We start from the raw sequence: 26,033 nt of genomic DNA, 5'->3' as shown, positions 1-26,033 counted from the left end.
ACAATCAGGATAGCAGGAAGTAACACCTCAGATTAAAGTATTTCGGTTGACACTTGTTTAAAAAGTGTGGGTTTAACCATGTCAAGTGTCCTAATGGTTAGGGATGGGGGAAAACCTCCTGCTTTAACAGCAATAGTTTCAAAAGGATGACAACTTCCACTGCATAAATATACCAGGTCCATTACAAAAGCTATTTGAAAAACAAACCAAACTGTCTGCGTGTCTTCCTCTCTATTACAGTTACAAAAGACTGGCACAGCTATGAGCTTCCAGGACAATTACATACTGGTTGTGAAAAGGGAGACATGGCTACACAGAATAACCATTAGAACATTCTAAATTTTGTCTTACAGGACAATAAACTCCTTTACATCAGAACAACCAAACAGCAACATAAAAAAAGAAAGCAGGCTCATTATAATATGATACCCATGAAACATAGTAGAATTTTGATGACACCATCAAATGTAGGTATGTCTTTTTACAAAGCATTTAAATGCACTCATGCTTCAAGAAAGACACAGAACAGGAGGACACCAATTCTGCAGGAGAGACTCTTTAATATATTTCCACTAAAATTGACAGTTAATTCTGAAGCTTCTTACCACTTCTGTTGATGTTTCTGCATGCTCAGAAGTAACATGTTCTTGAAGAGATGTTTCCGTATAACCCATTTTCCCACAATAAGGACAAGTAAAAGACTGTGGCTGCTCTACAGAGAAAGCTTCTCCACCATAGTACAAATCTGGAACAGAAAATTTTTAAATAGAGGTTACTTCAAAGCAGTAGCATCATTTATTTTGTTCATGCACACCGCTCTTTATAAGTGTACTTCAATGTAAACACTACCAAATTAATCTGGGGTTTAACTGAAATGGCTATTTTAATCTTGTATAAAGTCCATAGGCTGATATTCAAGAAGTGTTCAATTACTGACGACAAAGAACAGACAGACTACATTTAGTTTTCATTAGCAAATGTAAAATAGTTTTCTAAGATACAGTAGGAGCAAAGACTCCTATGATGATACTGCCAAACCTTCACTTTTCCCCCACCCTTCTTATCCCATGTACAGGGTCACCTATGGTATTTTTCAATCATAAGATGAGTTTTCAAAAGCTGAACTCTCAACAGTACCTCAAAAATTTACATTAAAATTTGGAAGCCCTCAGTGATACCATATGTCAATATTTATGCCATAGCCAAACCACTGCTTTGCAATAAGTAGTTTTAGAAATGGCTCAAATATATTATATAAAAGATTAATAGTGAAAAAGGAATCTGATTATCTGTTACACACTGATTGCAACTTCTAGGTGTGTTGCATTCAAGCACTTTTGCACTACTGATGAGAAGCAGGCACTTTTAAGTTGCTAATGTAGAAGTTCACCAAACTTAACATGAAAATTTATCACACCATGCAAGAAAAGAATGCTTTTCTCTCTCATCCTCTGCAGGTATTATGAATTCTACAGGAAACATGAATAAACTTCACATTCACATCAAGATAAGAAGTGTGGTTTTTCTCCAGCAAGTAATTTAAAATCTTTTCACTGACATTTTTTCTAGGACTCACTGATAAGTAACTGAAAAGTATTTTCATAGAATTCTGAATATTCTGCTATAAATTAAAAATTGGACAAGTCTGAACAGATACCAGAACTCATGTTCTGCACCACAAGGCAATATCTATCTAATGTGTTAGGAATATGTTCTTCTGATGGCTTAAGTCGCAGCTTCCTAAGGTTTATGGCATCTTCTGCTACTGACCTCTCTTTAGGACAGGACTAGGAAGAACAGAACATTTTTGTTTCTGCAGCCTTACTAAAGATGATGCTTAAGCGAAAAATGTACATATCTATAATCCACTACATTAACAAATGGTATTTTACATATAACTAGGTTTTTGAGGGCTAACACTCCAAGACCAATACAGGAAATGAACTTCTTAGTAACAAGCTAATATGCGGAGTTAAAGATACAGAATTGGATTGAATACACTGCAGAATAAAATTTATGTTCAGTAAGTCCCTGTTCCCCTTATTTGGACACTGCTTCCAGAGAATTTAAATGCTGGGGGATGAGAGAAAAATACCTCTTTAATAGGCCTGGTAAGAAATGCCCAAGCAGACAGACAGACAGCCTTGTCAAAGAACAAACACTACCTGACACACTGAGCATTTTAACTGGTTCATCAAATTAACTATCACACTAAGCTTGAGTACCATCCTGAATCTAGATTCATATATTCACACACACACGAGGAAAACTTTAAGTCCAATCATCCAAAGTAAAAAGTTCCCAGCCAATTAAGTCTTAGTTCTCCAAAGCAGCATTTGAGGTTCCATTAAATGTTTTATACAATAAGGCACAGAAGTAACTTTTCATTAGAGAATGGAATTGCGTAACAGATATGACTGAAATGGAGAACTATACAGACTGAAAGTCAGCATGAATGTAAGTTGGAAGACATGCCCAAAAGACTATCACCACCACTCCCCAACCTGAAAGTTGGCTATAAAGTACTGACACAAACAGATGCCTGGAATCATTATTAAAAGGAAATCCCAAAGGTCCTTGCACAACATGTATCAGGACTCGGTTCTGAATGCATTTGAGTCGCCCAACACAGGAACAATGGGCACTTCCTTGACAGGTTGTCAGGCATTCAGTTGACCTCCTAACAAGACGACATGTGGTATACCTTAATTCAAAACATCTGTCCTTACCTGATCCCCTATAAATCCATGGGAAGAACCAGTGAAGCTATGAAGAGGAATGTCTACCTTCCCACATTTGTGGGAAAAGTTGCTGACCAACACTTAAATGTATCATATTCAACTGAAGACAGACAATACTACCAGATTGGAAGAAAGCTTCTTATAAACTCTTAAGTCTGCTCGTTTGGTTTATAAGCTAAGTATCAATTGGCTTTAGATTGTGTTCTGAATGCTCAAAACCAGGAACAAGAGCAAATTCCCCCTTGTCAAAGCTTTTAAAACTATCTGTAGTTCTTCTCCATTACTCACAGTAAGCTTGTGTTTACTCTCTAAGTAGATTGGTACTACAATTACTCTGGCAGATGACCAGAAAAACTGGGTCTGAGGCAGGATTACACCATTAGCATTCAGAACTCCGACAGTCCCTATGTGCGGGTGTTAAGCAACATCATCCTACAGGATAAACCAATCAGGTTTACTTACACACGCAACTATCTCTTGACTTTAATAGCTTATGGAAATGACAGCACTCATTTTCCAGGTGGTGACCAGTCTGATTTCTATGTCTTCCATTCTCCTCTTATTTACATGATGTGCAATAAAGACTTACATGAAAATTAACCTGCTCCAAGTATGAGTTGTTATGGAGACTGTTTCAGATACAACACACAAGATCTACGTAATTCACAGAACTTAAAAGAACACCAGACTAAATCACATCGCTCTAGGAGAATATTCATTACCCACACAGCTTATCAATTAGAGGACGAATACGAAGTAGTAAAAGGATCAGAATACTGTCTAAAGAGGACTCAACAATAGTTCATGAAGTTAGATTTCAAGCTCAACAGTGTCTAGACATTATGGCTTTTCTTAAGAAACACACCAAACTAATTTAATGTGAAAACTCAACCAAAAATATGAGCAGTTTTGCTTTATTATCCATCTATAGCTACAGACTGCTTGTATTTAACATTCAAATCTAACCAACACCTTCTTACACTTGGCAGGAGGTTAGTAACGAGACAGAAGTACGGTAGGATTCCTTAGATAAAAATCAAACTTAGGAAGAGATGATTCAGGACTACATTCTATAACAGCTTGTGCTTGCTTTCTGTTAAGACATATTTCTTTACAAGGCTACACAGCAGTCATGAAGAAAAGTGAAACTAAAATTCCTATGAGTCATGTAATTTCAATTTGATATATACATGCATAATACCAACATTTTTATCTATAAATTGCAGTGTATTTGTCTGAATTTTTTCCCAATGTTTGAAGAAGCTAAATGGTGGCAACACACCATGTTTTACAAAGTATATCTATTCCTGTATCACTGATCAAGCAGCCATACTATTCAAAACAGTTATTACCCTCAAAACTACTGTTAGTTCTGTTTTGCTCCAGATTTTCACAAAAAAAACCATTCTAAAACCAGCTAGATACTGTGCTATAAACTTAAAGAAATAATGCTTACCCTACCCTCTATTTATAAACATTTGCATAAAGGAATGGGCTGACAGGAATCTTACGAAATTCAGCCTAGCCCTGCCCCGCTGTGCTGGTTTTGGTTGGGATAGAGTTAACTTTCTTCATAGCAGCTAGTATGGGGCTGTGTTTTGGATTTGTGCTGGAAACAGTGTTGATAAAGCAGGGATGTTTTAGTTACTGCTGAGCAGGGCTTGCACAGAGTCAAGGCCTTTTCCGCTTCTCACACCACCCCACCAGTGAGTGGGCTGGAGGTGCACGGGAAGTTGGGAGGGGACACAGCTGGGACAGCTGACCCCGACTGACCAAAGGGATATTCCATACCATATGACATCATGCTCAGCATATAAAGCTGGGGGAAGAAGAAGGAAGGAAGGGGGGAACATTCAGAGTAATGGCGTTTGTTTTCCCAAGTAACTGTTATGCATGATGGAGCCCGGCTTTCCTGGAGATGGCTGAACACCTGCCTGCTAACGGGAAGTAGTGAATGAATTCCTTGTTTTGCTTTGCTTGCCTGTGTGGCTTTTGCTTTCCCTATTACACTGTCTTTATCTCAACCCACGAGTTTTCTTACTTTTACTCTTTCAATTCTCTCCCCTATCCCACCTGAGGGGAGTGACCGAGTGGCTGTGTGGTGTTTAGTTGTCGGCTGGGACTAAACCATGACACCTGTGCAGGCAGACCTGGGCAGCGATGCAAGCAGGGCCAGGGAGCAGGTCTGCAGAGATGGTGCTGGGTGCAAGGTGGCAGCGAGCTGAGCAGCGGCCAGCCATGTGCCTAGAGCAGTATGAGTAGGGGTGATCCCCTTGGCTCAGCACCTGTCAGCCTCACCCAGGCACTGCATCTCGTTTGGGGCCTCCTAGTACAGGGGAGACATCAAATTGAAGTGAGTTCAGCAGAAGGCCGTTAAGACGGCAGGGCTGGAGCGCTCACCCTCCGAGGAGAGGCTGCAGGGCTAGCACTGGTTCAGCCTGGAGCATACAGCTTTGGGTCACCTCACAGCTGCCCCCATACCTACAGAGATAGGATCAAGGAGACATAGCCAGGCTCTTCACAGTGTTGCAGGACAAGAGGATATAAGGAAAGACATTTTCCACCATGTAGACAGGGAGTGGAACAGGATACCCAAACAGCCCCTGGTGTCATTGCCATTCCTGGAGGTTTTCAAGTTTGGCTTTTTTTCCCAAGTGGGCAAAGCCCTGACTAACCTGCTCTGACGTCACAGCTTAGAGCAGAAGGTTGGACCAGAGATCTCCAGAGATCCCTTCCAACCAGAATTATCTTATGACTGATCCTATGAAACAAAGATACATAGTGATATAGCTGTAATACTCTTCTAGAGTCTAATATTCTGTTAATCACCAATGTTGTCCTGGTTTACAGACTGGAGGGATCTACTATCAACAGGTGGGATCTCTACTCACCTCACTTGGAACTCTCCCCTCCCCTTTCACTACAAAGGTAGTGCAAGAGCCATGTTTACTAGAGTAAAATGCCAGCTCGATTGAATCTGGCAACAGCTGCTCATTCCTTCCAGCCATAGCATCACTATTTCAATCTTTCAGCAAGTTTCCAGTACAGCTACGTCTAGCAGGATGAAACAGCACATCCTCCATTTTTCTTTATGCAGTTTCATCAGCTGCCAATCTCAGTATTCAACCTCACAGTCAGACAGCATTGGGCTAACCGCTTCAGTGTGAGACACACTGCTGGGGCTGACAGTGATTACATGGCAGGTAGTCAGTTACTTGTCCAGCACCAGCCAGGTGTTTTGTTTCCCCAGCAGGCATCAGGTCTTAGTTGTCTTGACCAGCCTCAAAGCAGACCTCCACACACACCCTCTGCCCAGGGGCTACATCTAAGGTCTGACCATCTGGCCATGAATTATGCTGCAGCTGCACCCAGCCATCCTACTGCCTTAGATGGGTTTCCTGCATGGACCTCAGAGCTGACTTGTTATACTTGCTTTGTCTGGGACTGTCAACAGGACCTGCTCCTGTTACCAACCCTGCCGTGCACACTGTCAGTGAGGACGCTGCCCCTGGCTGTGCTGTGTTCACCCACAGCTCCTGATTTGTTATTCCTTGTGGAGTAGCCCTAGCCTTGCTGTTCCCCAACAGTTAAGAACCACATGCTGAAGCCATGAACAAGCACAGATGCTAATGAAGATGAGAGAGGACTTGCAGCCTGTCTGCAATACAGATCAATGCCAGAACAGCAGCTGCTGCTCAAAGGCAGGGTCAACTAGCTGGGGAATACCTCTGCTGAAAAGGACCAGGGGATCCTAGTGGACAGCAAGCCAAACATGACCCAGCAGTATGCCACTGGATCACTGAAGGCAAATGATGGATGAAGGCAAACGAGCTGGGATCAATCAGGAAAAGAGTGGCTATCAAATCCAGGGATGTGATTATCCCATGTTACTCGGCACTTTTTAGGCAACACCAGCAATGCAGGGTTCAATTTTGGTCTCTCCAATTTAAGACAGATATTGGAATAAAATAGAGAGGATCTAGGTGTTTTTTTGTGTGTGTTGTGTGTACACACACGTTTGTGTCCACCAAGACAGTTAGAGGGTTAGAGAACTTAACTTAAGAATGGTTGAAGGAATGGGGTTCATCCACCCTAGCGAAGGCTCAAGGTGGATCTCATCTCCAACTTCTTATACTGAAAAAGTAGTTGTAGAGGAAACAGAGGTACGCTCTTCAAAAGGGAACATGGTGACAGGCTGCAGGCACAAGCTGCTTCAGAGGAAATTCTGCTTGGATAAAGTGAAACAAACAAAAACCACAACATTCACTGTAGGAACTAAATGCTGGGATAGGTGGCTCAGAAGTGGTGAAACATCCCTTGAGGGAAATATTCAAGATTTGGCTTGATGCAATAGCTCACCTTATGTCTCTGCTTCCAACAGAAAGTTGGATCAGATGATCTCCAGAGTCCCCTTCCAAACTAGACTATTCTGCAATGCTCTGACTTAGCAAGATACGAACTTACCAGACAGACATGGTTCTAGTGGTTAAAAAAAAAAAAAATCACGAAAGCCTCAAGCTGAATTCTGGTGAATCCAGTCAGATCTCACACTACACATTATCAAGGTAACCATTATTTAAGTAGCTCCCTTTGCCTAAGAATTAGGCACAAAAGGTGGCAGGATCTTCTGTCACATAAGCACCTGAGCTGACAAGTGAAGGTACACCTGTTCTGTACTTTTATCAAAGTAACACAGTATGATTTTGACAGAGAATTCTACTAACAATTTGTACTACTTTCTTTGCCAGAATAACCCCTTTAAAATGGTGGGTGTAATGTGCAAGCCACATGCTTAAAATCATCAAGCATCCTAACAGCTTAGGATTCTTTTTTTGGAGAAAGAAAACTGGGAATTTGCTCTGAACTTCTCCATTGTCCTGACAAATTGTCCTACAAAAAGCACAAAAGCACAATGACTGCCTGGTAAGCACATTGCTATTCTTTACACAGGCCTACTGCAATTCCACTCTTTGACCCCTCAGAAATAAACTAACTGGATTTGTGCTTTAAAGATCACTTGTCATTACATATGAGACTTCACATTTTATTTTAAGCTCTGTTGCTGTTACAGCAGCATATCACCCTTGGTGTGTGTTAAGGCATTTTATTCCAGTGTCTCTTGTAGGGGCTGAAGAACAATAGCACTGCCATTGTTCTGGATCCCATCTTGCTTCAAAATTAATACTAGGTCATACACTGGCTCCTGAAAGACAAATATGCCAAACAGATGGTACAAGAGTGAACACATGTGTAGCCAGAAATCACTAGGGCTTTTTATTCTTTTTAGTGTTCTCATATGAGTCTTGGGGGGGCGGGGAGGAATAAACAAACATCAAGATCACAACAAAAGCTCCTTCAAAGCATCTGAAGCAGTCCATCTTCTTGCAATATACTCTGCAACATTATTACAGTACCTAGGAACCCTAAAAGCTGATCAGAATTTTCATGGAGGTAAATAATACATTCACTTTTTCTATGCTGAAACAATCCCAGACAGATAGGATCATCCGTGTGATTATCTGTCCACCACAAACCTGAACTTGGTCTCAGCTTTAGGCACAGAATACTTAAGCAAACTCCACAGTTATCTGCATATAGACAGTGCTGGCCAGAATGGTGATGCGAACTAGGGACACAGGGTCCTTTTCATCAGCTTCAGACAGACCTTGAGCAAATGATTCACTGATGCCCACATGCAATTTTAAAAATCAGAAAAATGATACTGATTTCCTCTGAAGTGCATGCATCAGTTTTGCAATGAAAGGATCCCCAACTCTGCTTCCTTCTCATTGGTAAAATACTCATGTTTTACCAGCTGTCTACTTCCCTCCGCACCATCAGCAAAAACTGTAAGTTTACTCCTATTAAAAACAGATTTCGTACCTTTGAATCAAACCTCATTACAGACAACAGTATTGAAGTTTGTCAATGGCAAGGTAAACTACAATTCACACACCTACCTATATTTACAGCCTTCCATTCTGTGTTTCTACTGAAGTTTTCCTTACTTAGGAAAACTCCCTACTCATACATTAGAAAACATTCTCCTTTCATTTGACTTCCCATGTCACTTGGAAGTGACTAAAAACCTCATTACTTCTAAGCCATTTAGTTTTACATTGCCAATTTTCCCCTTGAGATTATTTTTCTTTTAACCCATTAATATCTGCTTCCTTGGTGATTTTTAATATTCAGTAGTACTGCTACCCTGACAACTCTGAAACAGGTCATTCTAGACTAGTTCTACCATTCATTATTGATTTTCTAATTAAAGTTAACATTCCTTAGCTCCTAATTTTTTTGACGTTCCTCAAAGTCACATGATCTCCTTCGCTACACAAGGCCCTTTGAAAAGCTACCGTTGTTTCTGTAAGCATCTGTACAATACTGTAAAGGCACACTCCTTTATGTCTTACATTCTACAGAGAATTGTAAAATGAAAACATTTTAAGAATGACATCACAGACCTTCCTGAGCCCGAAGAAATATGTTATATAAAACTATTCTCTAATTCATTCTTCAGTGTATAAGCTTACAAGGTCACTAGTACTCGGGTGCCATCAACTTTTGCTGTGGTTCACAATCTGATGGTGATACATTCTTTCCTGTTCTTGTTCTACAGTGTTAATCAAACCAGGAGTCTTGCTGAAGAGCTGAGCTGCAGTATTATTTTTTTTCGTAACACTGGTTCTGTGGGAGCAATGCTCACATATCAAGCCATATGAAACTTCTAGAGCTTGTTTTCTTATCCTTTTTATTTAAAGAAGCCACAGTAGTATAAACACCAAGCCATGTCAAAGTAGCCCTTGGAATCTTACTACCCATCTCAATATTTCACTGTGAGCCTTCTTCCACCTCACCATCTGTAGTCTTCATGCACACTTAAATAGTAAAAAGCAACCCCTCTCTGCCCCCACAACATACAAAAATAAAATGCATTAAACCAAAAGATACATTTATAAAAGACTTCCAGAAGAGAAATATCTAAGTTGTAAGAAACAAAATATATTTTCTAGATATTCTTAGGTTCTCATGATAGGCATTTTTTGAGAGTGGTGTTTAGAACAAGTTTCCTCATTGCAGTACACTGAAAGCTTTGACATTTAGTATTAGCTTAAGGCTTCATAGCAAGCATGTTTCAGTCCTCTTAACCCTATGACGAGCATTTAATGTTTATGGCAATGATGTCCTTTCAGCCCATGTGTAACATCCAACAATAACTGTTGCTAAGTGGCTAACTGTGCATCTCAACCAGTGACTGGAATCCTGAATTAATATACTGTACAGAGAGAATTTTACCTCATTAGTGAGACCAAAGAAAAGAAGCCCGAAAAGAAACATAAAATGGTGGCACGTATTTTTGACAATGCACTAAAGTATTTCCTTCCGAACCCTGGATTCCCAGGGCCTGCATTTTTAAAGTCATGACCAGGCAGTCTTAGGGCAAGCAGAGGCCTGAGAATTAAAAGAAAATGAAAGACATCTTCATTTTGGCCGTTTTGAGAAATCAACTGCATGTTTCTATATATAGCTATTCTCTAATCTTGAAAGCAATGAAGAAGTAGATTTTACTTCTGTTTTAATCAAAAAAGTAAAGTAATTTACAATTCATAAAATTTCAGCTTTTAATAAATCATCTTATTTAAAGAATTCAAAATGTAAAAACCAATACATCTAGAATCACTAAAAAAATTTTATTAAAATGCTAGCCCCATGGGCTTAACATAAAACACATGTCCAGCATCAGCAACACGTTAGAGCAGTGGTTTGTCACAGAAGTATCTCGTGAGTTACCACCTCTTACAAATATGATGCAATAGAAACAACAAGCAAGATAGGAGACAAGAACAATTATTTTTTGTTTTAAATACTGACATGGCTTTGCAGTCAGAAATAATTCTTAATTAGTAGATCTTCAAAGGAGTTCCAAGAAGACTACATGCTAGTCCTTGCCACTTATCTTTTTTACTCAGTACAGCCCATCACTACCCCTGCTGTACCTACAGTCCCACATAAGCCACCAGTGAATAACATTCCTACAAAATCTCACCAGGGTTTTTCCACTTGTACACTGTGGCACTTAAGTAAAGCATACTGGGGGGAGAAGGTTGCCACATCTTCTGAATTGGAAGTTAATTAGGAGTAGTCACTGTTATTAAGTATGTTTGTAGACACAACATAGCAGCAAATTACTAGAGTTTGAAATTATCACTTACCAAAATCTACTCTTGTTAGTATGCACTGCATTGGATGGTCAGTTGTATGCCTTGTCGTCGTTGCACCACTTTCATAACAAGTTGCACACAGATCGTAATCGTAGCAAATTAAACACTTGTATCGGCGACCTCGAAAATTTCCTTTTAAACATGCATCACAGCTGACACCTGTAAGCAAATAAAATTGCTTTAAAACAGCAATAAATGCACTTTTTTTATAAGAGGCAGATTTGTTGCTATTGCCTCTCACAACTAAAAGAAGCCAGCCATCTCTGACATGCAGCTGACACAAGACTCGATTTTTAAATGTATTTATGTCTTTAAAAGACAGTGCTCTCCCTAAATTATAATCTTGAATTCTTGATGTAAAATAACGGCAAACTCAAGCACCTTCAGATGCACCTTCCTACAGGCACTTTTCCTGGTAGTATTGACTGGTATTTTGACTGGTCAGTTAGGAGTGTTTGGGCCAAGATTCCTAAGAGCTAAATGGCATAATGGCTGATCAAGAGGAAAAAACAATAAGCAAACCAACCACTGACAAAAAACCACTAGCTTTTCGGCCTTTACTTTCACACTTCCTAACTTTAATTCTGAAGAACACCATAACCATCCCTGACATTATATATGTGGTAGAAATTAGGATCTTTTTACATTTTAAATAACAGAAAAGATGTTAAGGTGTTTTTTGAAGTTAGGCTGCATCAGTTCTCTCCAACTATTTCTTTCTCAAGCTCAATCTTTGCACAGTAAGGTAGTCACACGGCATGTGTCAGAGAAAGGCTTTATAGGTTCCAAAGGTTTTAATTTTTCTCTGTGTGGTTTCAGTTCTCTCTTGGTTACTTAGTTAAGCGCAGGAGAAGTGTCATCATCTTGTAACCTGTCAAGTCTAACACAAACTTCCTTCAATTGCAGCAGCAAATTAAGGACCTCCAGGAAAGAAACCAGCATATACAATTAAGGCAAGATTTTGATCAACATCCTCTTTCAGCATCAGATAAGACATGTTCTTCAGAGCTTGGTACAAGCACAGACAACTTTAGAGAAATAAAACTGCCAGACAAAATGTGACAAAGAGTCACATTAGCCACCTATTTTTTTTAAGCTTAATTGCCAGACAACTGGTGTTAATTACAGATTTTTTTTTTCCATTTTTTGTTGTGCTACTCCACTGTGTAGCATCTGAACAGAAGCTTTACCACATGCAATACAGGAATGCAACACTAAGTAATTTCTTTTAAATCTCTGCTACTTCTTCAAACAATTGCATCATCATGTTTAGACAAACAGTGGACAAAATTATTTTTTCATTTTTTCCTTTAGTTTATTTACCAACAGTGGTAGCTTAAGGCATTATCTAATAGTTTCTAATGTCTAAGCACCATACTTATATGAATACTAAACTTACTTCTTTAGTTGCCTCACTCAGTATCTACTTTGAAAGCATCATTCTACATGGAATAGTGTCTTAGAAGAAAATATTTCAAAAATCTTTGTTAATAGTCGCAAAGAACTATATTTTGAGGATGGCCCTGTTACCATCGTCAACATGTTTGGGGTTTGTTGTTTTTTTTTTAAAAATCTTTCTCACTTGATACGCTTTTCTCTGAAGTTTCATCTAAAAACTCTGAAGGATCTGTAACAATCTTTAATGATTTGGACACTGAGAGCAACCTAACCTCTGAGAACACCTGCTTGTTAACTCTGTAGAATGAATTTCATTGCTTCAGTTGGTTTATTTGCTTTTTCTCCATATACTGATCTACAAAATTTTACCTATGCAGCATCCATATCTCCCCAACAATGCACGCTATACACAAAACACTTATCAGTTATTGGCAGCACTGCAAGTCTTTGTGGCTACTAAACTTTCTAGAAAGCAGTTGATGAGCAAGTCCGATATCCCACTGAAATAAGCAGACTAGTTTAACCTAGAGTCTATGTCAGACACTAACAGTTTTCCAGATGAAATATTAAGCCATGGTCCTGCAATAATTTGTGTTTTCCCCATTTTTTTCCTTCAAGCTCAAAACAGTTGATTTAATGCAGATGTAAGCCTCTTTGCAACAGTCCAACTCCTCCTGTCACATGTTCTCTCAAACCTCTAGATCCTTCCTACTTGAAGACAGACATGTTTTTAACAAGTTTTCTTCATGCCAATACTTCTCTGTATCATCCCAAACTGCAACCCCCACACACTTTGTTATACTAACTTTGAGGAAGTTCAGCCATAAACATAAATCACAACAGTGTTTGTATTTAAAACTTAAGAACATTTCCAGTGGAAATGTACAAGGTCTTCAAACAACAGATGAATTTTACTTCTTAAGATGAATTATCAGAAAGTCTACAATCTGATTCAAACAGAAAAACTAACATTAGCATAACACATCACTATTGCTGGTGAAGTCAGACCAAGAGAATAACAAAGTTAGAGACAGCACACTTTCTACATCTCTCAAGGTTAGTATTTTGCCACAACTTCCACATCCTCCCCTTTGAGAAACAGGCTGACAGCAGGGCATGTACAATGTTACTTTTCTATCATTGTGTAGCAGAGAAGGTGAAACACAACAGGGAAAACAGTGATTAAATTAAAAGCCTCAGTTTGGGAGCTAAACCTATGCTTAAATGCCCAGACCTCCCCCTGAATCCAGTAGGACCTCTTTTACCAGAAGTTACATCACTTGTTCTACCCTTTTTGCAACAGTCTCACCAAAGTCAGGTCCGTTACAGTTTTTCCTGTTCTTCTTCAAGCCTGTTACTTGGCTGCCAAAACCTCACCCATCTATCCAAACTGGGATCTGGAAACAGAAATACGCAGGCAAATGATCTCCTCCCACCCTATTATTTCTACTGTAGTAAACACTTGTTTTGATTTTGTTTTTAACTTTTCTCTACTTTAATCTTTGTATCAACTGAAATTCCAAAAGCTCCTTTCTTTTCTCTGCACAAACCCCAAACACTTGAAGATAACATATTCCAATCAGCACATCATGTCTTTCACCAGATGCCTATCCAACATTTCCCGGCATTTACCTCACATTTGCAAATACAGCAGGTGTGTTACAGATTCTAGAATGTCAGATTAAACTGGATGCATCCATATCAATCACAGGTTTTGAGAAGAAAACATAGTCTGGAAGTGTTCACTTTGAAGTAGAGACCAAAAGCAAACAACCAACCAAAAGAAGAGCCTGAACAATGTGTGACAAGGATGTAGATACACAGCATGCATTTCTGACTTGCACAAAATGCTACTGACTTTTAAAAGAATCCTTGAATGAAAACCTATTAAGCCCGAATGAATTGCTATTCAATGAGAACTTCTGATTCACCTTTTGCAAAGCAGTGATTTGGGATGATCAGAGTAAGAAATACCCATTTTAGTTACAGATTACTTTTTCATTATCACAGATGATAGAGGTGGCTTCCTCAAATTTTCTTCTGCTTTGTTATTGCTATACAACTACCCACATATACTGCATAACATTTATCATGTCTAATTGAATCCTTGCTGCTCACTGACAAAGAATGTTGGGTTTTTTTAACGCAACACTGTTCCACTAGAGGGTAGCATTGTGCTAAAAGGCTAAGGAGTTTCGGCCCACTTTACCTTTAATCAAACTTCAAGTTCTGAAAGTTTCTTCAGCAGCATTCCCTAGCAATATCAACAGTCTTAGTCTCTCCAACTTCACATTTTCAGTGAATTGAATCAGGAGATACCTAACAGTCCCATTAATAAAATGTTTCACCCCTTCAATATAAAATTCTTACTGCTTTTATGTCAAGTCATCCCACATCTTCCCTGAAGTCATTGGCCTGGATTAGGTGAAGATATTATCACACAAGCATTTTATATATAGCATGCTGAGTAGTGATTTTTTGAAGGAAAAAAAAAAAACAACCCACACAAAACCAAACACAGAACAACGCCCCCCTCCCCAACACCTTTCATACTTTGATCCTGATAGCCAAATATAATTTTCTGTTATGACATAGAATTGTTTTTGCTAGGAATTAACTAAAATGAAAGCAACTTCTCCTGGGTTTAACAGAGAGACCAAAGGGAGCACATAATGTGATATCATAATGGAGAGAATAACACTGAACAAACATGTTGTTCAAATAGTATATACATCAGAATTAATTTGTTTTTACAATTACAAGCAAAGCTAAGGTATAACATCATTTAAAGTGTCCTGAATGTCCTACGCCACTACTGCCTTGGATAGACACCCATTTGTAAGAGAGCTAAAGGTTTTTCCCCCACTGACCTCCTGAAAGATAGTATCTGAGGAGGCCTTCAAGAGGATGCTGAAAACTCTGGACTTACTACCTAGACAGCATTCTACCAAGAATCACTATACAGCCTATGACGCAAAACCACTGCTTTCCTGACAAGCTAGGTGGAATACCTTCCCATCCTCCGTAACAGAGAACAAACATCTACACTGAGGAGTCAAGACAGACAAAATAATGCACATCCCTGTGCCAAAATACAGAAAGCAAGCATGAACAAAAAAAGGATTTTGACAAGTTCATAGGAGTCCTCGGAAACTCCTTCAGATAAGATGAGAAAGGAGCTGCAGGAAACCAATTCTCAAATCACATTTTTTAACTAGTGGACCCTGTTTCTAATCTAAGGAATTTTGTTTAGAAAAATACAAATGTGGAATCCACCTTTACTGGAGCAGAGCTATTATGTTTGAAACCTCCTAGAACAGTATTTTCTATGCCTTCTATTTTCTGTTTTATTACTTTTGCAAGTTACTGCAAACACCACAAAACAGAAACAAACCGCTTTCTCCAGATATATTAGCCAAAAGAAAGCATATTAAATAGTTACTGACAATCTAAACTGTTTTCTAGGCTTCCTATCCTGATCAGACTCTTCAGTAATTGTTCCTTACATTGAGACAGAGAAAACTAGGTTACAGTTTTAAGTACTGACCTCCTACAGCACAAAGATGTTTTTACTCAGAGTACCACAGACTTCTATATTTTCAAAAAAAAAGTCAAGTATCTTCTTTTTAATGGAGTATTACATTTAACATGTTGAAATATTTAGAAGCCAGCAGAATTTTTAACCTGTCATGAGAACTGATTCACAGTGAAAGGTTTTGCTAGACATGTTTAAGACTCTTAAAGTAGAACTAGAAACAGTGTACATTGCAAGAATTTTTGCTCAAGCAGATTTGGATTTCTAATTTAATATTTGATACTCTATCTTACATATCTCATCATTCAATTAATATTATTTGACCATCAAAACCATCACAACATGAAAGCCTGCTAAAGTACTGTAAACACATTAAAATTAAAACAAATTGCAACACATTTATCAGAGCACAGAAAGTTTGTAATGTGCAGCAAAGGGAACTGGCACCAGACATGATCTTATTTAACAACTCTGTTAATCTGGACAATGGCAAACAGCATGTGAATTCTATTAGCAGAAAAATACTTAAACTGAGGAAGCTGTAAACAGTGCCAGGGCAAGAGAATAACAGTAACAGCACTGGGCTAAATCCTCTATCTAGTAAAATCAATGGCAAAGTTTCTCATTTAACAGGTCAGGACCAGGTTCTTGAGTTTCTTTCAGGATTACAGAAAGAACAGAAATACACAGCTCAGGCAAACACCAACCGAAAGAGAATTGGGCTGGGCGGGGAAGAACATCACACACAAATTACCTTTATAGGTGTAATAAACTTGAAGAAACACTGAGAAAATCCTAAAAAGAAATTAAACACAAGAAATGTTACTTCTCTATTGAGCCCTGCAAGAATAAAGAGGTAGTCTTCTCAGAAAATAAACCTTTGCATATTTTGGTTTAGAGTGTTACTTAAGAAGAATGACAAAAAAAGGAAAAACAAACAAGGAGAAGACGACCCATGTCCAATCAGGCATGGGAGAGAAAGGAGTAGTATAGCTCAACTGAGCAGAGAAGTTAAAGTGCTTGAAGACTCAACAGTCTTGACTGTTTTTTTATGAGCCACTGTTTTAGGCAGATAAGAGAAAAACATCAATATCCAACACACCTGGCAGAGGTAAAATTCATCAGTTTTCCTTGTAAATTCTTACCTTTGCAAAATCTTAGCAGAAATTAAATACTCTATTTAGGTACATCCTATGCATAGCTCTGGTGTCTGGAATATACACTCAGCTTTACTTCCTTTTGCACTACTGGACTCACTCCTGACCCTCTTATACTTCAGCATTTCCCAAACACGCAAACATTTTCTCCCCTGGAGCACAGAGAAGAGGCAAGATTTAGCACAGGCAGCAATGCAGGAAGTAGGCAGCACTGGCTGGGCAACCACAGAGCTAGAAATGAAAGACAAAAAAGTTTTCATACAGCAAGTGTTGCAGCTCTCACAGTAATGCCTTGCGATTACGACATGTCTCATGATAGCTGAGACTTAGAGTCAAGGCTTGCACTAGGTGGCCTGAAAATACACAGACTTTTCATGTCAGAAAAACACATCCAGAGAGCAGCTGGGAGAGGGAGGGAAAGAAAAACAAGTGGTCCTCCTCTTTACTAAAGAAAGCAGAGATGTCATATACACAGCAGGCAGACAGGTCTTGATTCCTCTCTATCACCCAACTAATTTTACAGAGGGGAGCACAAGAACACTTTTAAACTTACAGCCTATGTTCAAAAAATCACCATTTTGAATTGCACCACAATGTCATAAAAGGAATTTATCTTTCCTTAACACCACAAGAGGTCTAGGAACTTGTAAAAAGAATTTAATTTCTCTGAACACGAGACAGAATGATAACGTAAATTTATTTTAAAAAATAAATTTATAGGAGGTTAAAAACCAAAAGTATATTCATTTAGGTAGTAGCAATGTTCTACCCTGGGCTTTCTCATGCATTTTTCTTACTATGAACATAAACAGACTGCCTTGGCAACCACTTTTACTCCCACTCTTTGTGGGAGAACAGCTTCTCAGGCTGATAACAAGCCTGCAGAAACTACAATTGCTTATTATGTGAAAACTACACTGGAGAAGTGCTGTGGGAAATGCAGTAACGTAAAGCAAAAAAAGGTTTTATGCCTACTTCGGTCAGGCTTTGAGTTTGTTCCATTCCTCTCTCCCCTTCTTTCTGATTCTCCATGGTGCATATTTCTTCGCTAATTGCTCATACATTCCCTGGATTGGCAATGCAGCCATTTGACAGTCATACCAAATGCCTACCTTTCTCTGTCTTCCTCTCATTAGGAAGAGTTTAATTTAGCTTTATTACTTGTCATTTCTTTTTTCTTCTCCTCTTATGCCACCTATGCATAAAGAACCAAAGATCATCAGAATGTTACCATCTGAACACTTCCCTGACAGTCCCATCAATGCTTTACACACACAGAATCACAGAATGATAGGGGTTGGAAGGGACCTCTGAAGATCATCTAGTCCAAACCCGCCGTCAGAGCAAGTTCACCTAGAGCAGATAAATATATCTTAATATATCTTCCTAAATAGCTTTCAATCTATCACTAAACACTAAAAGCCATCACCGATTTACAGATCACAGTCCATGAATCTTCCGTACTCAGCCTTTTTACTGTAATTAGCCTAATCTCTTAAACAAGACTTTTTTTTTTATGTAAGAAAATTCTTAAAAAAAATATTTCTGTTCAAATCTGTCCTCAAAGTAAACGCAATTCTCAGGAAAAACACTACACAATTGGATTTTTAATACAACACACTAAAAAGGAAAGCATCACTTAGGACAAGTATGAAAAAAAATAAATTTGTAAGTCTGTCAAACCAGGTAACAAGGCATCAATTTACTGTAGAAAACATGAAATAGAAGTTCATCAGCTTCACTACTGTTTCGCCATAAAATCCCAATCATGTTAAGAAATAGGATAGGAAGGGAGAGCTCATTTTTATTCCCAGAACTGAAAGCAGCCACCTACAATTTCAAAGAGAAAAAAACAATCTCTATTTTTATCTGTACAGAAACCGAAGATACATTAAGGTCAGTATTTAGACCACCTATTTTCAACTGGCGGGGGAAACATCAATTCTGAACAACACAATCACTGCGGTTTCTATCTAACTGTTTTGTTGCAAGCAGAAACTTTAGAAGGCAGAACAAAAACCAAAAATGAGATTTTTGTTCTATCCTGCCAAAACTCAGATCTCCCAAATCCTCATGCTAAACTTTAATTAAGCAAATTGCCAAGCACTCTGACTTACACCACAAGAGTCAGACAGGTACCTCAACTTCCATCACCTTGCTGCAGACAACAGCCTTCTGCAGTCCCTCATCCTTACTCAGAATAGGAGTCAGAGTCATTCAGTCTTGCTCTAGAACAAGACATTCAGAATTAAGCAATGTCAAAAACATTTTGCAAACTGCATCTGCACAAAGGATCAACAGCCAGATGAAAACAGTCTGAAACTTACAGCTGCAGAGGAATACTTGGTACAGGAACCTAATTTAACAATTGAACGACAACTACAAAAAAAAAAAAAAATCTTATTTCCCACAGAGTTCTAAAAATTTGGAAATTGAGCTTTAACAAAAAAGACCCTTTTTTAAAATGAAAATAACAGACAGCAATTTATAGATATGTTCTTCTGTATTTGCTGAACTACAAGAACAAAGCAGGTGCCTGATAATACAGCATTTTATCAAAACAGATAACACACCTACCTCCCTTCATAATTTAAGAAAAAAGGAGACGGAGCATCAAAACCCATTAGGTCTCACTACTCCTTACAATAGGCTCAGATGCCATGCTGCAGTTACAAAATGCACAAAACAGTATTTTAAGGATAAGGGAAAAAACAACTGTACAAATGTGCTGGTTTTGGCTGGGATAGAGTTAACTTTCTTCATAGCAGCTAGTATGGGGCTGTGTTTTGGATTTGGGCTGGAAACAGTGTTGATAAAGCAGGGATGTTTTAGTTACTGCTGAGCAGGGCTTGCACAGAGTCAAGGCCTTTTCCGCTTCTCACACCACCCCACCAGCAGTAGGCTGGGGGTGCACGGGAAGTTGGGAGGGGACACAGCTGGGACAGCTGATCCCCAAAGGGATATTCCATACCATATGACTTCATGCTCAGCATATAAAGCTGAGGGAGGAAGAAGGAAAGGGGGAACATTCAGAGTAATGGCATTCGTCTTCCCAAGCAACCGTTACGCGTGATGGAGCCCTGCTTTCCTGCAGATAGCTGAACACCTGCCTGCCGATGGGAAGCAGTGAATGAATTCCTTGCTTTGCTTCGCTTCCTTGCGCGGCTTTTGCTCTACCTATTAAACTGTCTTTATCTCAACCCACGAGTTTTCTTACTTCTACTCTTCAGGATCTCTCCCCCAACCCACCTGAGGGGAGTGAGCGAGCGGCTGTGTGGTGCTTAGTTGCCGGCTGGGACTAAACCACAACAGTCCTTTTTTCTCCACCCCTTATTCCATACCATTCACATCATGCTCAGGTCTCACACTATCCAAAACGTTCTCATTTCCTGCTACCACCCTTCCCATCCTTTGATATCATTCCCTTAGTCTATGGACCACCCTGTGAAATATCTGTAAAATGTCCACAAATGTCCATTGAGTTCATTTAGTCCATGACTTTGGGCTCCAGCTGTTATGGTGGTCACTCAGGACACGAGAGCTGTTGCATTGCATGGAGTTATTGGGCACCACAGCTAGCTCAGGTCAGGTTACTGATGCATTTGCACTGCTTCTTGTAAGGCTTGTCCTCCATTGGTTCAGGTGGTTCCTGCTATAGTAATTCCTGTAACATAGAACTCAAATTATGGATTAGTTTCACCCAGAATTAAATCACCTTGAGGTACACACTGGACTTCCCCATCTTTCTGCATTACCCACCAAGTGCACCCAGGTCCTTGAGCAAAACCAACCCTGCAAATAGGTTTACCTTTTCCTGAGGAAGGAATAACCCAGACTGTTTTTCCCAGCAAGTTCTTTATATGTACTATGGGAATCTTATCTCCTTCCACAGTGCACAGGGGTTTTGATTGGGCAGGGCCAAGTTGACTGGCAGAGCCTCTAGTGTTAACTAGCCAAGTGGCTTCTGCTAAATATGTATCCCAATGCTTGAATGTCCCAGCACCCATTGCTTTCAGTGTAGTTTTTAACAGTGCGTTGTATTGTTCAATTTTCCCGAAGGCTGGTGCACGGTAGGGGATGTGATACACCCAGTCAATGCCATGCTCCTTGGCCCAGGTGTTAATGAGATGTTTCAGAAATGTGTCCTGTTGTCAGATTCAATTCTTTCAGGGGTGCCGTGTCGCCATAAAACTTGGTTTTCGAGGCCCAAGATAGTGTTCCGGGCAGTGGCATGGGTGACGGGGTATGTTTCCATCCATCCGGTAGTTGCTTCCACCACTGTAAGCACATGCTGCTTCCCGTGGCAAGTTTGCGGTAGTGTGATATAATCAACCTGCCAGGCTTCCCCGTATTGATATTTCAGCCATCGTCCTCTATACCAAAAAGGCTTTAGCCGCTTAGCTTGTTTGATTATGGCACATGATTGACATTCATGGATAACCTGTGCAATGGCATCAATGGTCAAGTCCACCCCTCAATCACAAGCCCATTTGTATGTGGCATCCCTTCCTAAATGTCCTGATGTGTCATGGGCCCATCGAGCTATAAATAGCTCACCCTTGTGTTTCCAATCCAGATCCACCTGAGCCACTTCAATTCTAACAGCCTGGTCCACCCGCTTATTGTTTTGATGTTCTTCAGTGGCACGACTCTTGGGTATGTCAGCATCTACGTGACGTACTTTTACAACCAGGTTCTCTACCCAAGCAGCAATATCTTGCCATAATTCAGCTGCCCAGATGGCCTTACCTCTGCGCTGCCAGTTGCTCTGCTTCCATTGCTGTAGCCACCCCCACAGAGCATTTGCCACCATCCATGAGTCAGCATAGAGATAAAGTACTGGCCATTTTTCTCGTTCAGCAATATCTAAAGCCAGTTGAATGGCTTTCACCTCTGCAAACTGACTTGATTCACCTTGTCCTTCAGCAGTTTCTGCAACTTGTCGTGTAGGACTCAACACAGCAGCTTTCCACCTTCGATGTTTTCCCACAATACAACAGGATCCATCTGTAAACAGGGCATATTGCTTCTCAGTCTCTGATAATTTATTATACAGAGGGGCCTCTTCAGCACGAGTCACCTCATCTGGTGACACTCCAAAGTTTCAGCCCTCTGGCCAGTCCATGATCACTTCCAGAATTCCCAGGCGGTCAGGGTTTCCCATCCAAGCCTGTTGCGTTATCAGCGCGACCCACTTACTCCATGCAGCATCAGTTGTGTGATGTGTAGAGGGGATCTTCCCTTTGAACATGCAGCCCAGCACAGGCAATTGAGGGGCCAAAAGGAGCTGTGCTTCAGTACCAACTAGTTCCGTAGCAGCTCAAATTCCTTCATATGCTGCTAATATTTCTTTTTCAGTTGGAGTGTAACGGGCTTCAGATCCCCTATATCCCCGGCTCCAAAACCCTAGAGGTTAACCTCGAGTCTCTCCAGGCGCTTTCTGCCAGAGGCTCCAGGTGGGCCCATTATCCCCAGCTGAGGTGTAAAGCACATTTTTCACATCTTGTCCTGTCCGGACTGGCCCAAGCGCTACTGCACGAAGTATCTCCCGTTTAATTTGGTCAAAGGCTTGCTGCTGTTCAGGGCCCCATTCAAAGTCCTTCTTCCTGGTCACTCAATAGAAAGGGCTTACAATCAGACTATAACCTGGAATATGCATCCTCCAGAAACCCACAACACCTAAGAAAGCTTGTGTTTCCTTTTTGTTAGTTGGTGGAGACATAGCTGTTATTTTACTGACCACATCCATTGGGATATGACGACGCCCATCTTGCCATTTTATTCCTAAAAACTGAATTTCCTGTGCAGGCCCTTTGACCTTACTTTGTTTCATGGCAAAACCAGCTTTCAGGAGAACCTGGATTATTCTTCTCCCCTTCTCAAACACTTCCTCTGCTGTGTTGCCCCACACAATGATGTCATCAATACACTGCAGGTGTTTGGGAGCTTCACGTTGTTCCAGTGCACTCTGTATCAATCCATGACAAATGGTAGGACTGTGTTTCCACCCCTGGGGCAGTCGATTCCAGGTCTACTGGATACCCCTCCATGTGAAAGCAAATTGTGGCCTGCACTTTGCTGCCAGAGGGATAGAGAAAAACGCTTTGGTGATATCTATTGTTGCACACCGTTTGGCAGCCTTTGACTCCAGTTCATACTGAAGTTCTAGCATGTCTGGTACGGCAGCACTCAGCGGCAGTGTGACTTCATTCAGGCCTCCCTAGTCCACTGTTAACTGCCACTCTCCGTTAGATTTTTGCACAGGCCATATAGGACTGTTAAAGGGTGAATGAGTCTTACTGATCACTCCTTGACTTTCCAGTTGACGGATCAACTTATGGATGGGAACCAGGGAGTCTCGATTGGTGCGATATTGTCGCCGGTGCACTGTCATGGTAGCAACTGGCACCTGCTGTTCTTTAACTTGCAGCAACCCCACCACAGAAGGATCCTCTGAGAGACCAGGCAAGCTAGACAGCTGTTTAATTTCCTCCGTACTCAAAGCAGCTATACCAAAAGCCCACTGGTACCCTTTTGGGTCTCTGAAGTACCCTTTTCTGAGACAGTCTATGCCAAGGATGCATGGAGCCTCTGGACCAGTCACAATAGGGTGCTTTTACCACTCATTCCCAGTTAGGCTTACTTCAGCTTCCAACACAGAAAGTTCTCGGGATCCCCCTGTCACTCCAGAAATACAGATGGATTCTGCCCCCTTGTAATCTGATGGAATTAGAGTACACTGTGCACCGGTGTCCACTAGAGCTTTATACTCCCATGGGGCTGATGTGCCAGGCCAACAAATCCACAGTCCAGTAAACCCGATTGTCCCTTTCCTCCACCTGACCGAAGGCAGGGGCCCTCTACTCCTGGTCTGAGTCTTCATTACTTGGTTTCTGTAAGTGCAAAACAGAAGTCCCTTCATCAGGATCAAAAGTACTGTCAGCCCTTCTACTCTGCCCAACAGACACTGGAGCAGTAATTTTCCTGGATGGATGCTTTTTGGCTGTTGTTTTCCCTTGCAGTTCCTGCACCCAAGCTTCTAGACTCCAGGTAGGTTGACCATCCCACTTCCTCATGTCCTCCCCCCATCACACAGGAAGAACCACAGGGTTGCATGTGGTGTGCATCACTGGTACCCTTTTGCTTGAACAGAAAAAAGCTGACTCTTAAGAGCTGAGGCTTTGATTAGAGTGCATGAAGAAACCCTACCCTTCTCAGCTTGCTCGAACACGTTTTGGGTCAGTCTGTGTCTGTCCACAGCAGAGACACAAGCACACATGGAGGGAGCAAGATTATCTTTGTATTCTTGGAGTTGTCTGGCCAGTTCATCTATAGTTGGTGCCTCAGTGTCTGTGGGTGTATGACATCACTGCATTTCATACAAACTTTCACCACATGGACCGTGTGCACCAGATTTCATCTGGCTCTTTGGATGCCTGGTCATTATATATCACCTCTAACATGGCTAATTCCCTTAGATACTGGATGCCCCCCTCAGTGTTGGTCCTTTTCCTTCGAGAATTGGCAAGTTCTTCCTTGAAGGGATACCTGTCCTTCGTACTTGACAGGAGTCGCTGCCAAAGACTGAGGACTCCTGCCTTTTTTCCAATCCCTTTGTCAATGGCCTTATCCTTAGCAAGGGATCCCAGCTGCCGGGCTTCCTTACCCTCTCATTCCTGACTACTGGCCCCAATATCCCAGCATCGAAGCAACCAGCTGAGAATTAGCTCACCTGGTTGACGACTAAAATCTTTTCGCATATCTCGCGGCTCACTTAGGGATAGGGAGCGGGTGGTTTCTGTCTCATTGATTATCTCAGTCTCTTCCTCCTCCTGTTCTTGTGGCTGCTCTGCCGCAGAAGAAGCTGCCTCTTCTGATTCTTTCTCCTGCTCCCTCTTAGTAGAAGCTTCTTCATCCCTTACTAAACGAGCTGACTTCCGTTTCCACTGTTTCTTTTTAGTTACAGGGGTGACTGATACAATGCCTGGTTTATTTCCCCTCTCTTCTTCCTGGGGGTGCTGCATAGTATCAAGCAGTGTTTGGTAGATACTGCACTGTGCTGGGCCCTGGCCAGTAAGTTGTGCCTCTTTGCAGTAGCCATGGCATTTTTTTTTTTTTTTTCCCCCAAACATTCTACCGCTTCATCAGGATCCTGTAGTTGTTCAGGAGTGAAGTTCCAGACCACTGGAGGTGAGAAGTTCTCTAGATACCTGCCCATATTCTCCCACATGCCATCCCACCCATGACCATATTCTCGCAGAGCCTGGGTCATATTCCTAAATTGCTTGTTAACTTTAGACAAAACTGAAGCAATATGTCTAAGAAATACCAACAGAAGTATTTTAACTACCCAAGGATGTTCAAGATACTAAGAAGCCATTGTAACGAGGGAGACACCATCACAGAAGAGGGTAGCAAGGATGCTGTTCTGTATTTCCTCCACAAAAAAACTCTCAGAGGAAGGAGTATAATTGTTAAGTATCTCCATGAGATGGTACCCGAAGTACAGTAACGGTTTCAGTGCAGAGACCAAATACCAGATTACCCAGCTCAAGGTCAGTGTTTTAAAAACAAATCTCCCAGCAAAAGATCACTAATTACTACAGAGCACAGCAAACTGAAAAAGCGCACACCAATCCTTAACAGGTATAGCAAAAAAAAAAAAGAACATGCTGCAAATCAAATAAACTAATGTTGACCTGTAACTTTTAACAGATAGAAGTTCTGTTGAATCTGTTATTATCTCAAACCCTTCGTGCCCCATGTTGGGCGCCAAAAAGGACTGTCGTGGTTTAGTCCCAGCCGGCAACTAAGCACCACACAGCTGCTCACTCACTCCCCTCAGGTGGGATGGGGGAGAGATCCGGAAGAGTAGAAGTAAGAAAACTCGTGGGTTGAGATAAAGACAGTTTAATAGGTAGAGCAAAAGCCGCGCAAGGAAGCGAAGCAAAGCAAGGAATTCATTCACTGCTTCCCA

The 26,033-nt window shown here is 40.7% G+C and overlaps 1 protein-coding gene across 1 annotated transcript in view; it reads right to left on the bottom strand.

Moving 5' to 3' along the window:
• KCMF1 (potassium channel modulatory factor 1) overlaps nucleotides 1–26,033 on the bottom strand; it is a 55,483-nt gene that overhangs the window by 17,886 nt on the left and 11,564 nt on the right. The window contains exons 2-3 of the mRNA XM_059833568.1: nucleotides 10,958–11,125; nucleotides 606–745 (exon numbers count right to left, since the gene is read on the bottom strand). Coding sequence (XP_059689551.1) covers nucleotides 606–745; nucleotides 10,958–11,125 — 308 coding nt within the window. The remainder of the gene's footprint in view (nucleotides 1–605; nucleotides 746–10,957; nucleotides 11,126–26,033) is intronic.

Source organism: Gavia stellata, chromosome Z (genome assembly GCF_030936135.1).
Source record: "Gavia stellata isolate bGavSte3 chromosome Z, bGavSte3.hap2, whole genome shotgun sequence".
NCBI classification, from domain to species: Eukaryota; Metazoa; Chordata; class Aves; order Gaviiformes; family Gaviidae; genus Gavia; species Gavia stellata.
Note: the sequence above shows the minus strand (reverse complement) of the source record. Positions and strands in the feature narration are given on the sequence as shown.